Genomic DNA, 14,461 nt, shown 5'->3' on the forward strand with positions numbered 1-14,461 from the left:
CAAGCGTTTACATGAACAGGCTTCTCAGGCTCTCTGTGACATGTAGCAACCATTACAGGCCAGTGGATCTCCTTTAGAAAAATCTCCTTTGGCCAGACATCATTCACATTTAAGGGAGCCAAGGCATGGAATGAGCAGTTATGTCAGGTACTGTGTTTACTCTTTTCGTTTTTTTATCCATTGTGTCTGAATTATTCTGCACCTGGTGCCAAACATCACACCTGATCCACATCAAACTGAAGACATGGCAGGACTGTGCGTCATTTTCCGTCATCTTCTTCTGCTCATCGCTCTCATTGTTCATGTGTAGTCTGAAATGTACTATTTCAACTTCTTTCCTCGTCCTCTGCATGAACAGTTTCCTCGTGAACAGCTGCACTCTGTTCAACCACAAGAGGACGCAGCAAGCAACAATCTTCAGGTGCTTGCATCTACCATGAGCCTATCAGGCGTCAGTATTCACTGATATCAGGCACACCCCTGAGTGTCAAAGTATATGGGAGCACTTTTAATTTGGGTATGACGTTTAGACCAAATAGCATGGATTTCAAGCGTTTCTTCAGCCACTTCTGTCTAAAACAGTCGAGAACCCTTTTGCAATCAAGCACATAATGTAATCTGAAAACTGCTGCCCTGATTAAAAAAAACAACGCAACTGGTCTCAGCTGGTATTCTTTCTGGAATGGAGTGGAATGGAAATTTATAAGTGACCCCAAACATTTGACCGGTAGTGTACATACACATTGTTTCCCATTGTTAATATGAAGATATTTATTAATGTAGCTTTGGAAAGAAAAAAAAAATACAGTTGCAAATCAAGTTCTCCTACATTTCCCAGACTCCCATTCAACAACAACAACCTGAAATGAGAGTGAACTTATTACGTTGTGTCCATGTTTTTGTTACTTTTCCCAGAAGACACAAACACTGAAGCAAAAGACGACCAGATAATTTCCCGATCGGACTCATTGCAAGTCATGTTTTGAAATTTTGAAAATAATTTTTTTTAAAGATTAAAATTTTATCTATCAAACCTATTTGAAAGGTTTTGAAATTCTGACTGCTGGTGGATAAAAACATACAATGCAAAAGCAGAAAGAAGTTTTGCATTGTTAGAAGTGATCCACCAGGGGGAGCACTTTGTGTGTCATCAGGTGTCATCTTGTATTGTGTGAATGGAGCACTGAAATTAAACAAAGAAAGTGCTTTATTGTATAAGTGTAGAGGACATAAAAGGCAGATAGAAAAGTAAAATACAATTCCTATTTATATAATTTGTACAGAAATTACATTAAGAATACTTAATTACATAGAACCCAAGACATCTTATTGTAAAACATTACAATATGCAAAAAAAATGTTTGGGTTCCTACTTGTAGGAAAAGGCGGTAACAATCGCTCCGTAACAAGACACTTGACCAATCGGTGTCGAGAGCCCTCTTGTCAATCACTTGCACTCCGACAGCTGAAGAGGACAGAACGCAACAGCTGTAAATTGTTGTTCATCGTTCTTTTCTCCATTTTCGGATTTCGGGGAAGTGATGTGTGTAGCCCGGACACCCTGCGGCAGCCTAGTTTCCAGTAGTTTTTACACTACTACAACATGTTTACATGCTTTAACGTAAAAAAAACCCCTAATTTTCCAAATGTTGTCCGTCCGAATACGGGCTGTGTGCATTTCTCTGTGGGTTGAGCATTTCGATACTTTCACTTTAGGCCTGTTTTTTGACTTTTTAAACGAAAGCCTACCTCATTTATATATTTTTATAGTGATTTTAAGAGGCTCTTTCATCTTTATTTATTCACCTGTTTTGCACTTTTGCTGATGTTTTTAACAAAAAGGACTGCATTCAATTTCGTACCAGTAAAATTGAAATAAAGACTCTTCTATTCTGCGTTTTCTATGAATCATAAACTGCTTTGTGTTTGGCTTTGTGCTCTTTCGGCCTGGTTACCTAAGGAGTAAATCTCGTCAGCGTCATGTGAGCCAATACGCACGCAGCATGCTTCTACCAAGATGTTGTGTTTTTTAATTAAGTAAGTAAAGTTTATTAGTATAGCACCTTTCACAAATAAAAATCGTAAAGTGCTTCACAATAAAATGTAATACAATACGACACATTAAAATACAAGAACATTTAAATAAAAATAGAAACCAAAACAAACAACCATAAAATCCCCTTGACTAACTAAAAGCCCGCTTGAATAGCAGAGTCTTCAATTGCTTTTTAAAAGATTCAACGGAATTCATACAACGTAGAGAGGGAGGCTAGTCATTCCACAGACTAGGAGCCACTGCTTGGAATGATTGATCCCCTTTAGTGTTAAAATGGGTGCGGGGAACCACTAATAGCCTCTGACCTAATGACCTCATACTATGGCTGGGAGTATGAAGCTGTATCAAGTCAGAGATGTAGGGAGGAACTTGACCGTTGCGATTGGCTGTCTAATGTTTCACAACGTAGGAGCAGGCAGACGGGGCTCACGTAGTAGGGGCTGAGAAATATCAAAAACGATTTATAGTGTAGTGTAGCTGTACTGTTGTAGTTTATTTTTGTTTCATAAAATTGGTATTGGTATGTTTTCTCCTAAACTTCTTCCAGGACATGAACACCTGTTTCCTTAACTCACTGTGCCTGAGACAACCCTCCCTTTGGAGCTCAGTGCCGTCCAAGACAATTGGGATTGGTTTAAAGAAATGCAAACAACCCAGAGCATTTGTTTTCCTCCTATCCCAGAATGCATCTGTGGTGTAGCCAGACCTTACTCCACAGCGCTGTGGAGATAGAGCTGGCAGTGCAAGACTAGTAAAGAGTAAACATGCTTTATGTGTCTGCATTTGGGTCTTTCACGTTAAGTTGTTTCTGAATTGTTCTTAGTATTACTGGTGCGTTCTTTTTGTCTTGTAATCGCGACTAGTAGCGCGACTGTGACGTCACATCCGTGTCGAAAAACGAGAAACGAACTCGGGGTCCTCTGAGTTCAGACGACTTGACGAGTCGTATATATACGACCTCGGGGCCGTTCTTTTTGCAACTTCCGGTTCCTAACTCCGAAAACTGACTCGTACTTCGGTGGACAAAAACAACGCGTCATAAGTGTTGATGCAGAACAGTTGTTGATAAACCAGTTACAGGGGTGGGGGACTGGAGTCGCACAACTTGACTCGAGTCTGACTGGAGTTGCCCATTTGAGGTTTTGAGACTTGCTTGACTTACATTGATAAATGACTTGACTTTAACTATTGGTATTGGTAAATTGGTAGCGAAAGAAGGTATCATTTAAGAACTAGTGGCGAAGTCATGGTATTGGAAGGCTAAAAACACATATGCACGTATATACAGTATCTCACAAAAGTGAGTACACTCCTCACATTTTAGTAAATATTTCATTATATCTTTTAATGGGACAACACTGAAGAAATTACACTTTGCTACAATGTAAAGTATTAAGTGTACAGCTTGTGTTAATGTCTAAACCGCTGGCAACAACAGTGAGTACACGCCTATGTTAAATTCCCATAGAGGCAGGCAGATTTTTATTTTTAAAGGCCAGTTATTTCATGGATCCAGGATACTATGCATCCTGATAAAGTTCCCTTGGCCTTTGGAATTAAAATAGCCCCCCGTCATCACATACCCTTCACCATACCTAGAGATTGACATGGTTTTATTTCAGTTAGCCTAATAGCTGATTTGATTTCCATTGAGAGATGATTTTATGGAAAGTACCCCATGCCAATCTCTAGGTAAGGTGAAGGGGATGTGATGATGTGGGGGGGGCTATTTTAATTCCAAAGGCCAAGGGAACTTTATCAGGTCTGACACCACCTCACATCTGACGTTGAAGGCCGTCATAATATGTAAAGACTGGGGATGTTGCAGGATCACAGATTGAAAGACTACAACTATACTCGTTTTGAAAAATTTAACCAAGCTAGCTAGCTACTGCTAGCGTTAGCTGGTAACTTAAGGGAAAGTTAGCAAATGTTCGTTCTGCCGGCACTGGAATTGCTTGAAAAGTTGTTTGGTGCAAGGACGGCATTATTACGGCTCTTCTGTTAAATCTGCCAGGAGTTTGAAGCGGTTATTAGATGGCGGAAACACCGAGGAATGTCGGCGGTGAAGCTTGGCGAATGGAAGAGGCCTTTCACGAGTTTCACTCTTTGAACGGCCGATGCTGGAGAGCTTCATCTTCGAAGCGCTGACTGCAGAAGAACTGGTCAAGAAGTTCAAAAGATCCGGGCTGCTGTTCCTCCGACGGAACCTGTAGACCGGGGGGTCGGGCAACGGCTCACTTTTCTGCCGCATAATGCCAGGCTTTGGTGTCTTTTTCTGCGGTACATGGACAGATTCCGGATGGCTGCTGCCGGTGAAATCTGCGGGACTGTGGAGGAGCATCGGCTGGTTGTGCTGGCAAACAACCGGACTTAGATGAGATTTGTTTTCGCTCTGTAGCTGTAGGATCGTTTCTTCTTTCTCACGAAGCTTCGTCTTGAGGTCCTCTATCATCAGCTTCTCATTGACACAGTCGGCCTTGTCTGCCACGACGCAGTACAGCAGCAACTGATTCTCAGAGCTGCCACTTACTGTACTTTGGTCCGATGACTGTCTGGTCACTGGGGATTTTTGTCCCTCCGCTGTGTGAATACAAAAAAGAAAAATATGCACCGTTACTATGCACATGATGACTTTGATTGAAGGACTATTCCGGTTCTGTGCTGTGTCTCGTTTTGCATCAAGCTCTGCTCTGCTTGTGTTGTCTTTTTTTCTTGTTTATTTGTATTTTAAAAAGCCTTTTTTAACACCGTGGACAGGGGACTACAGATTAAAAAAATAGCCTTTTGGCTATCTCGGGCATTTTTAACCCATGTAAAATCAGACGTTTAATGAATTTGCACTGTCCCCTTTATAAAACAATCATTATCACGATTATTTTGGTCAATACTGAAATTGCGATTATTTAACATGATTGTTCATTGTTTTTTTGGAAAGATGTTGCATTTATTGAAGTAAAAAAAAAACTTGAATCAACAGTGAAAACACCATGAACTATGATATTTCCTTTAATACTTTTCCCGTTTGAAGATGTTTTTTTTCCCCCATTCATAACACGAGACAAACTAAGAGTTTACTTGTACAACCTAATAATCGTTTTTCTCGATTACTCTGTTTTTGAGCCGGAATTGTAATTGCCATTTAAGTTTCAATTACTGCACAGCCCTAGTCAATACCCAAACTAATCTTTTATTAAAAAGGACTATTCCGGTTTATCATATCTCTCTGGTTTAATCACAGTCAAATGATCGGTTACTAAAGTGTTGTACTCGGCGCATTAATGTCTGAGATCTGGGAACACGGTGACAATGCAAAAAAGAAGGGAGACAGGGGGAAGAAATGAAGGTAAGGTAAGGTAAAGGTACTTTATTGTCACATACACATACATGTAGCAAAATCCGTTCTCTGCATTTAACCATTCCCTCAACGGAGCAGTAGGCAGCCAGCAAACTTTGTGCACACCTGTATGCATGTCATTTTGTCTTTTATTCTCTGCTGTCTGTGAAACAAAATGCCCCCCAAGGGATAATAAAGTTTACCAATCTTAACCTCAAATAACGTTCAATGATTTGTCGTTTTAAACACTAAAACCTGGCACACAGAGAGCACACAGCTAGTCAAACTCCATGCAAAATAAATTTGCACTTTTACTGCTTTTTCTAACTGAGCAGTGATTCTGTAGGCCAAATGCAGTACCGTGTCAGTGTTCGGGACTTACCAGATTTGCCACATCTCTTCCACAGACAGACAGCTAACCCACATAATGGAGCCGACAGAAGTAAAACGGTCACTCTGACAGCGATGGCAGCCGGCAGAAAGCAGGACCGCCCTCCGTCAACTGGAATGATAATGAAAAAGACGCTGACGTGAGTCAATTTTCTGACATATTTTATCAAATATTATGAACCCCACGGTGTTTGGCAATCCAGCCGTGCAGAGAGTTTGAGCAGCAGTGTACCTGGTATGTTAATTTCTGTTTCCCTGGTCTGGTTGGTCTCCGGCTGGTGAACTCTGCAGGTGACCCTGTGAGGAAAAGACAGTTTTAAAAAAAATAAATTACTAGTTTACATTTTTGTAGAGTCTGAATTGAAGTTTGAAATTTGAACCTGTTGGCAGCAGCATCCCGGAGAGTCACTCTTCGTGTCACAGTGAAACATTCGTTGGCATCTTCATCTCTTTTGGGTTCTTCGGCACGGATGTATTTTCCCCGTTCATCCAGAAAGTTGATCTGCGGCTCCGGCAGCCAGCAGTTGGCCTCGCACTGCAGGGTCACCCCTCCACCCTCAGCTGACGTCACCGAGAATTTTGGCTCAGAAACGGCAACTATAAAATAACAGGAATTCACAACGTGTGACTTTTTTTAAGATTATCTTTTGGGCATTCTTAGGCCTTTATTTGACAGGACAGATAAAATCATTAAAGGGGAGAGACATAAGGTCCGCAGGTCGGAGCCGAACCCGGGCCCACTGCGCCGAGGAGAAAACCTCCGCATATGGGCGCCCGCTCCACCAACCGAGCCTTCCAGGCGCCCACAACGTGTGACCTTTGAATATTCCAACAGCCATTTTATCTCTCTGGCTCTGTGAGACACTAAATCATCATTTAAACATTTGAAGTGTGGACGCAGAACTTCCAAAGGCGTTTCAACCATTCATGATTATAATATACACCTACCACGCTCAGCCATGTTGGAGTGGTTAATCTCTAACAGTCTTTATTGTCAGGCTTGGTTTGTGACACTCCCTTCTAAATCTCTCAGCTTCATTTATAGTTTCTGAGGGCAAGATACGTATCGTTTAATTAAAGATCAAATTGGACCTATGAACAAACATACCTGAGACTTTTTCCAAAGAAGTTTCACCCATGCAGTAGCATGTGCATGGACAAAGGCAGGTAATTATTCCTAATTAAAGCTACCACACCCGGAAATGTTGGATAGTAAATCTGTAACAACTTTTATTGTCAGTTTTGGTTTGTGATACGCTTGGGTAAATTCCTTGGCTTTATTTATAGTTTCAGGAACTAATGAGGGCAAGATATTGTTTAAAGATCAAACTGGAGCTATGAACAAACATACCTGAGAGTTCTTGCAGGTAATCAAATATGACTCAATATAACTGTGATCCACACCCACAGCGTGTAATTCCATAATCACAGCTCAATGTTCTTTCATCTTGATAAGATGGCCACGATATATTTTCCACTTCAGTATCATTTTTATTATTTCATAATCTTTAGATAGTGCTTTTGAAAGAACTCGTTAAATGGTTTAATCTGCAAAATGTTAATAAATGCAATGAATGCTGCCCGAGGTTACAGCTTCAAACGGTTTGATTTATCTCACCAACAGTCCAAAACAAAGTTTTAAATTACAATGATTTAAAAACATAAAAAAAACTGCATTTGAGACACTGGGACCAAATGATGTTAGGCGTTTGCTTTCTTAGTAAATGATTGAAAAAATCTAACAAATCTAAAACTGATCAAGAATCTGAATTAAACTACGGAATGTTCCAACATGTGAAGAAAAGGTAGTTCCTAAAGGTAAGGACACAGTATGTAACATGAGGACAAAATGTCATCATGTTACATACTGTGAATTGATTTTTTGAATCAAGAATCATTTTTGAACTGAAAATTGATATCGAATCGTGAGACTAAAAATTGGAATTGAATTGTACACCCCTATAAAAATTTGTACTGTTTACTCCACTACATTTGTCTGACAGCTTTGGTTACTTTTCAGATAACGGTTTTTCATCCCCAGATGAATAAACTTGACTGGACGTACCCACAACAAGCTCCACTGTTGTAACGTCTTGGAGGGCCTCCCCCCAAAGCCTCTTGCATCGGTACGTCCCTGCATCGGACAGCTGCACGTTGGAGATCCTTAACGAGAAGTTTCCGTTCTGCAGCTCTTTTGCGATGAGGCTCGTCCTGTACCAGTAGGCCGGATGCTTCTCTGCATGAACCTCGTGGTCCCGGTACAAGAAGATGATGTAGGGATGCAGGCCTTGCTTGGACCACTCCACTGTTGGGTAGTCGCCGCTGGGGGGGAGGCTGAAGTTACACGGCAGCAGGACAGCACCGCCAGCAAAGGCCAGGACCATCTTCGCTGGATCATCCACCGAGGATTCTCCTGGGGAGACACAGAGATAAAGAAGTTCAGGACATACTTTACAAAGACTGACCGACTGGATAAACAACGGAAGTACATTTCCAGGATAAAGCCGGATGTCAGGCTTTGCCCCTCCCGTCCTGCTGTCTGTGTTGCCATTCTCAAATTCCCATCATTTCTGCAAACGACAACAACAACCTTCTAACTAGCAAGCTACATGCTAAAAATGGCGAGTTTTGAAGACAATTTGGATTGGCCGGCCTGTTTGGTTCTTTTAGGGAATGATTGTAATAAATTACAAAAAATACATTTCCTATCTAGCTGGGACATTTTAGGACAGATTGGTGAGACTGCTGTGGACAAAGATAACACGGAGATACACTGGTAAGAGCTAATGAGTTTTAACCATGTGTCCAGCTAATTTAAATAGCTCTGTATTGTATCAACAGTTAACTTCATTTAATATTGTATGTGGTGTTTTCCTTTGCGGGGTGCAAATGTTCCAACAAAACAAGTTCCTTCCCGAGACTATTTTGCAGAGTCACCGTCACTGCGCCCAGAACTTGTGATTGGTTTAAAGAAATGCACACAATCCAGAGCTTTTTAATCTCCTATCCCAGAATATATCTGTGGTGGAGCCAGTACAACACTGGTGAAGGTAGGCTTTATCACAGGGCTGTTTAGATTAGATTAGTGGTGTATTTAATAAATCTGGCTGTTGGAATAGTACATCGCCAAGACATTTAATAGAGTTAGGATTTCCCTGCAGCCTTCTGGCCTTTAACAATTACTAAGATCACGGATAAAAAGCAGTCTAGTATGCTGTCCAACGCAGTGAGTAAATGCACAGTTGCGTTTGCGGCTATGTGTTTGTTACACAAACGCATGGCCCAATACTTCAGGTCAAGACTCAACAGTACTTATATCTAAAGGATAAAGGACACTCTTTTGAGGAGCACCAGGTACACATTTTAGACTGAGAGGATGGATGGTTTTAAAGTGGCGTGAAGAAAGATTGCAGGGTTACCCCCAGTGTTTGCAAGCCCGGTGGCTTACCAGGCCTTAATTGGCCCCCACCATGCCTAAGTCTCTGTCAAATTTTATTCATGTATTTTTAAGATGTTTTCAGTTTCATTTACAGTGGGACTAACCTGACTCCGCCAGATGGATTGCTTTGAATTTGCTCGGCATATCCATCTGGGAACTTTTGGAGTTCCTTGGAGTTGGAGAACTTTTGGGAAGGGGCGAAAATACTGGTTAGCTGATTGGATAAAATTTATAAAAGTAACTGTGTGCACATCCCACCTTCTGGCAGGTGCAGGACAAATGAAAATACTTAAAACGAATATAATATAATATAATAATTTGCCTGAAGAAGACCCAGCTGGGTCGAAACGTTGCATTTTTATATTAAATATGGGAGTTTAAAGCAGTGTTGCGGACATTATATTATTTTCGTTTTTAGCTGATTGGATAAACCATCTTTCTATCACCTATGTTGGTGATAGACGGGCCAAATCAACCAATCAGAACAACGAAGTGTATGGAAATACAACAACAAGCCCCTGCTGCTGCAGGCAAAGCATAGCTCGTTAGCTCAGCAAGCAAGCAACATTTTGGTAAAGGATATTTGCCATTTGTGTAACGAGAATTTAAGAATAAAAGGCACCATTTCAGGATCCATATTCCAAAATAAGGATCGAAGCGAAAAAACATTAGCGAGCAGCTAACAGAATTAGGGCTACCGCTGTCTGAAAATGCTGGTTAGCTGATTGGATAAACCATCTGTCTATCACCACCTAAACCCGCCTCAAAACCAACGCTGATTGGCCTGGTCGTTTGGCGAACGGCTCCAAATTTTCTTTATCTCAAGCTGCCAGACTGATCTGGGAGGAGAAAACTGGAGCTCACCAGATAAGGACGGTCTCACGAGGCTACAGTGGGACGGCTCGGTTGTAAATTTAGAACTTCATATTTTCAAATCACCAGTTAGTTTTTAGCACTGAGTTAATGTGCAGCCCTATGGAATCTTTGTGGAATCTCAATTTTGCAACTCCTACCATGACTCTGTTATCACAAATATTGGGCTTTACATTCAAAAAGACACTTTCCACCGGGGTAAACAACTTTTCTGGGGGAAGCCCTGGATTATGTTAGTGTTAGTCAACTAAGAATACAGTGCTTAAGTAAATGTAGCTACTTAGTTAAACTGCAAAAGTGTCCCTGAATGGGACACTGAACCACAAGTTGCTCCAAGACACTACATGTATAGCTGTCCGCTGCTCCTAATCCTTAGGATGGGTTAAATCCAGCAATATAATTTCACTACAAGTTTGTTTTAAAAATTTAGTATTAAATATAGGGCTGCAGAAATAAATTGCAATTTTAAGGAAATCACACTATGGACAAGTGCGATATCCAAATCGCAGGGGTGGGGTTGTTAAGGGCGAAATATGTATCAAACCATTCTGAATGAAGTATTGTGGTGCCGCAGACACGTCCTAACCTACAAATCATATCCAACATACTGACGAAAACATCTTTGTTTGGTACAGATCCTCGCAGAAATAACACTATAATAACTTTAATTTTGAAAATGAAAACTATGATACAAAAATGATAATTAGCTCCAATATCGTGAATTATATTGCAATTGCAATATCAATCAAAATCAAGATCACAAAGGCTTGTATCATGTGGACGCACCAACAGTTTTGTTGTAATTACTTAGAATTCCTCATGGGGGAGGCAGAAACTACGCACTATAGCTTTAATCGCAAACTATTTTTAATAATATTTTATCAATTAATCGGTTTGAGTCATTTGTTGAAAAAAGTAAAACTTCTCTGATTGCAGCTTGTTAAATGTAAATATGTTCTAATTTAAACTAAATATTTTGAGTTATGGTCAAAATGAGCCATTTCAGGACATCTTCTTGGGCTTCTGGGAAACTCAGATTCACATTTTCCACCATTTTCTGACATTTTAGAGACCAAACAACTAATCCATTCATCCAGAAAATAATTGACAATGAAAATAATCGTTACTTGCAGCCTTAATATGAACTATTAACTCATAATTCTTCAGTCATTTTGGATTATTTTAATAAAAATCCCATTAATCAATTGATTGTTTGTTTGGTTTGTAAAAAAAATAGTGAGAAATGAATTTGTACAAAGTCAAGTACACAAGTCCCTTAAAACACTTGAGGAAATGTACTTAGTTACATTCCATAAGTGATTTCTAACGATTTTTCAGTGAGGCATACATTTTTTAATTCACGTGCAGCCTGTTAAACACTAAACTAGCATTTAAAAATGACAAAAATAGTGAGAAATTAGTTTGTTTTGTCCAACCAACAGACTCAAATCAAGTAGCTCTACATCACATTTCATTTGTACATAATTTGAGTAGAAGTAGGCCTACTTATTTACATTCTACCACTGATTTCTACCCATTTATATTACCCGTACAATGTCGGCTACAATGGCAATGTACGGCGTATGCGCAGCCTTTCAAAGACTAAACTAGCCTTTGAAATGACAGTAATTCATTGTTTGGTTTGTAAAATAAAAGTGTTTGTTTTGTTTTGTCCAACCAACAGACTCAAGTCGAGTACTGTACCTCACATGTGTACATAATTTGAGTAAATGTACTTATTTAAATTCCACCACTGATTTATACACATTTATATCAGCCTGTTAAAGACTAACGTTGCACTTAAAATTACAATAAACTTATTACTTACCAAAACAACTTGGCAGCAGAGCGGTGAGCATTAACAGAAGATAATACATCACCAACATATTAAAACAGTTTTTTCCGTTTGCTGGAAGAATTAAAAACATGAAAAGTTTGAGTAAAATACTCCAGCAGGTCAGCAGTAGAGCAGCTGAGTCAAACTGTGTGGCGATGAACAGAAAACTTCCCATTTGGGCTTGACTTGATGGTACGTTTAAGATCACTGGGAAAAGCCAGTGACGCACTGACTACGTTTACATGCACATATTGTGGTTTGCCCTAATTCAGAAGAAGACGATATTCCGACTAAGCGGTTTACATGGCTGTCAAGACATTGTTTATGTTAATAAAGTTGTCCCGTTTACATGTCAGCTGTGCGTTGCTCTGTGACCAAATTTTTTGCAACTTCTGAAATCTAAAATTATAGTTATCTAATTGCTGTCCTATCTCAGCCCCTGATGTCATCCTGATTGCACTGCATTTCCTTTCAAGAACTATTTGTTATGAATTTAGATCTTTCACACATACTGCCGCCTTTTTGAAATCTAGTTTGGCCCAGTATTTTATATGTAACAAATCCCTCGGTGTGTCCCACAGTCACCTGTGTCAAACGTGCAGTGATTAAAAGAACACCTAAACCCAACAGTCCATTTTTTTTATACTGCAGGTTAAAACATGTTCAAAACCTCAGTTGAGTTTCTTTACAAAATCAGCAGCTGTAAGGAGACCAACCGGTTGATCTGGTTCAGGTGTTGATTCCTGCTGTATAATAAAATTTCTTCATCAAAGTGTCACTTGACAACTGCGTCAACACAACCAAAACAACACAACTTTTACTGCTTTCAATTAGGTTTCGCCGCAGGCTGTAACGTATTTGTAAAGTTTATTTATGTAAGAAAGAAATCATCATCATCTTAAGTATCTATGACATACAGCACGATATCCAGTAACAGATATCCTCTGCTACTGTGCTAGAAAACAGGCTATACATCTGTATCCTTCTAACTTTTGTTGGCCTCACTGCTGATTTTTTGTAACCAGATCTGGATGTACTATATACTCAGCAAAAACAGGAACTTTGCTTTTATTTTCAGCCAACTTAACATGCGTAAAACTTTGTATGAAGATAAAAAGATTCAACTACTAAGAACTAAACTGAACATTTCACATACATGTGACTAACAGAAATGGAAAAATGTATCCCTGAACAAAGGATGGTCAAAAATCAAAAGTCACAGTCAGTATCTGGTGTGGCCACTAGCTGCATTTAGTACTGCAGTGCATCTCCTCCTCATGGACTGCAACCAGGTTTGCTAGTTCTTGCTGTGAGATGTTACCCTACTCTTCCACCAAGGCACCTGCAAATTCCCTGACATTTCTGTGGGGCATGGAAGGGTACCACATGAGGGAGGAGGATGTCTTCCCTGTAACATTCCGCAACTTTTGATTTTGACCATCCTTTGTTCACAGACACATTTTTACATTTCTGTTAGTCACATGTCTGTGAAACGTTGTTCAGTTTAGTTCTTAGTGGTTGAATCTTTTTATGTTCATACAAAGTTTTACGCATGTTAAGTTGGCTGAAAATAAAAGCAGTTGAAAGTGAGAGGACGCTTCTTTTTTTGCTGAGTATATAAGACAGAGCTGATCCAGCTGATGAATGACATAAGAAATAGAAGAATAAACGGGCCCGCAGCTCAGGCTACATATGTTTTGTTTTGTTAAGTCTCCAGGCAACCAGTCCTCAAACAACATCAGCCTATAATACATGCCAATTAATATAATTAGTAATAAATAACAAGCTTGAGAAGTGTGCTTTTCAGTGGTGGAATGTACTTTTACATGAGTGCTGTACTGAAACTGAAACAGGTGAAAATATATATATATATTCATTTAGACTAATTAGGGACAGTCTAACCTTTGCCGCTGCCAAAATATCTATGCACACAACAACTTTTCATACCTCATTTATTGTGCTACCTCACAGTCGCAGGAAAGTCTGTGACTAAACCATTAGAGAGACTCTAAAATTGTGCATTGAAAATATTGGGTAAAGGTCCAATCAGATCACATCACTGTCACGTGCTGAGAGATCTGAACGGGTCAAGATTTGACAACTGCATTGCATTCAAGTGTTTCCATGAACAGGCTTCTCAGGCCGTCTGTGACATGGTGCAACCATTACAGGCCAGTGGATCTCCTTTAGAAAAACCTCCTTTGGCCAGACATCATTTTCAATTAATGGAGCTAAGGCATGGAATGAGCAGTTATGTCAGGTACTGTGTCTACTCTTTTGTTTTTTTTATCCATTGTGTCTGAATTATTCTGTACCCGGTGCCAAACATCACACCTGATCCACATGAAACTGAAGACATGGCAGAACTGTGCGTAATTTTCCTTCATCCCCTTCTGCTCATTTCTCACATTCTTCTCGTGTAGTCTGAAATAAGTATAATAATAATAACTAAGTAGGCCTACTTCTACTCAAATTATGTACAAATAAAATGTGAGGTAGGGCTGCTTGGTTTGAGTCTGTTGGTTGGAC

General features: G+C 39.8%; 1 protein-coding gene across 1 annotated transcript; it reads right to left on the bottom strand.

Annotated features, from left to right (window-relative positions):
* Positions 1-3,743: 3,743 nt before the first annotated feature.
* On the bottom strand, positions 3,744-12,463 carry LOC120572773 (butyrophilin subfamily 3 member A2-like). The gene is made up of 6 exons (XM_039822202.1): positions 11,924-12,463; positions 7,849-8,196; positions 6,164-6,380; positions 6,016-6,080; positions 5,776-5,895; positions 3,744-4,639 (listed from the first exon to the last, which is right to left on the bottom strand). The coding sequence occupies exons 1-6, from the start codon at positions 12,105-12,107 to the stop codon at positions 4,047-4,049; spliced, it is 1,527 nt and encodes a 508-aa protein (XP_039678136.1). The 5' UTR covers positions 12,108-12,463; the 3' UTR covers positions 3,744-4,046.
* Positions 12,464-14,461: the final 1,998 nt, after the last annotated feature.

This window comes from Perca fluviatilis, chromosome 14, assembly GCF_010015445.1.
Source record: "Perca fluviatilis chromosome 14, GENO_Pfluv_1.0, whole genome shotgun sequence".
In the NCBI taxonomy this organism is placed as follows: Eukaryota; Metazoa; Chordata; class Actinopteri; order Perciformes; family Percidae; genus Perca; species Perca fluviatilis.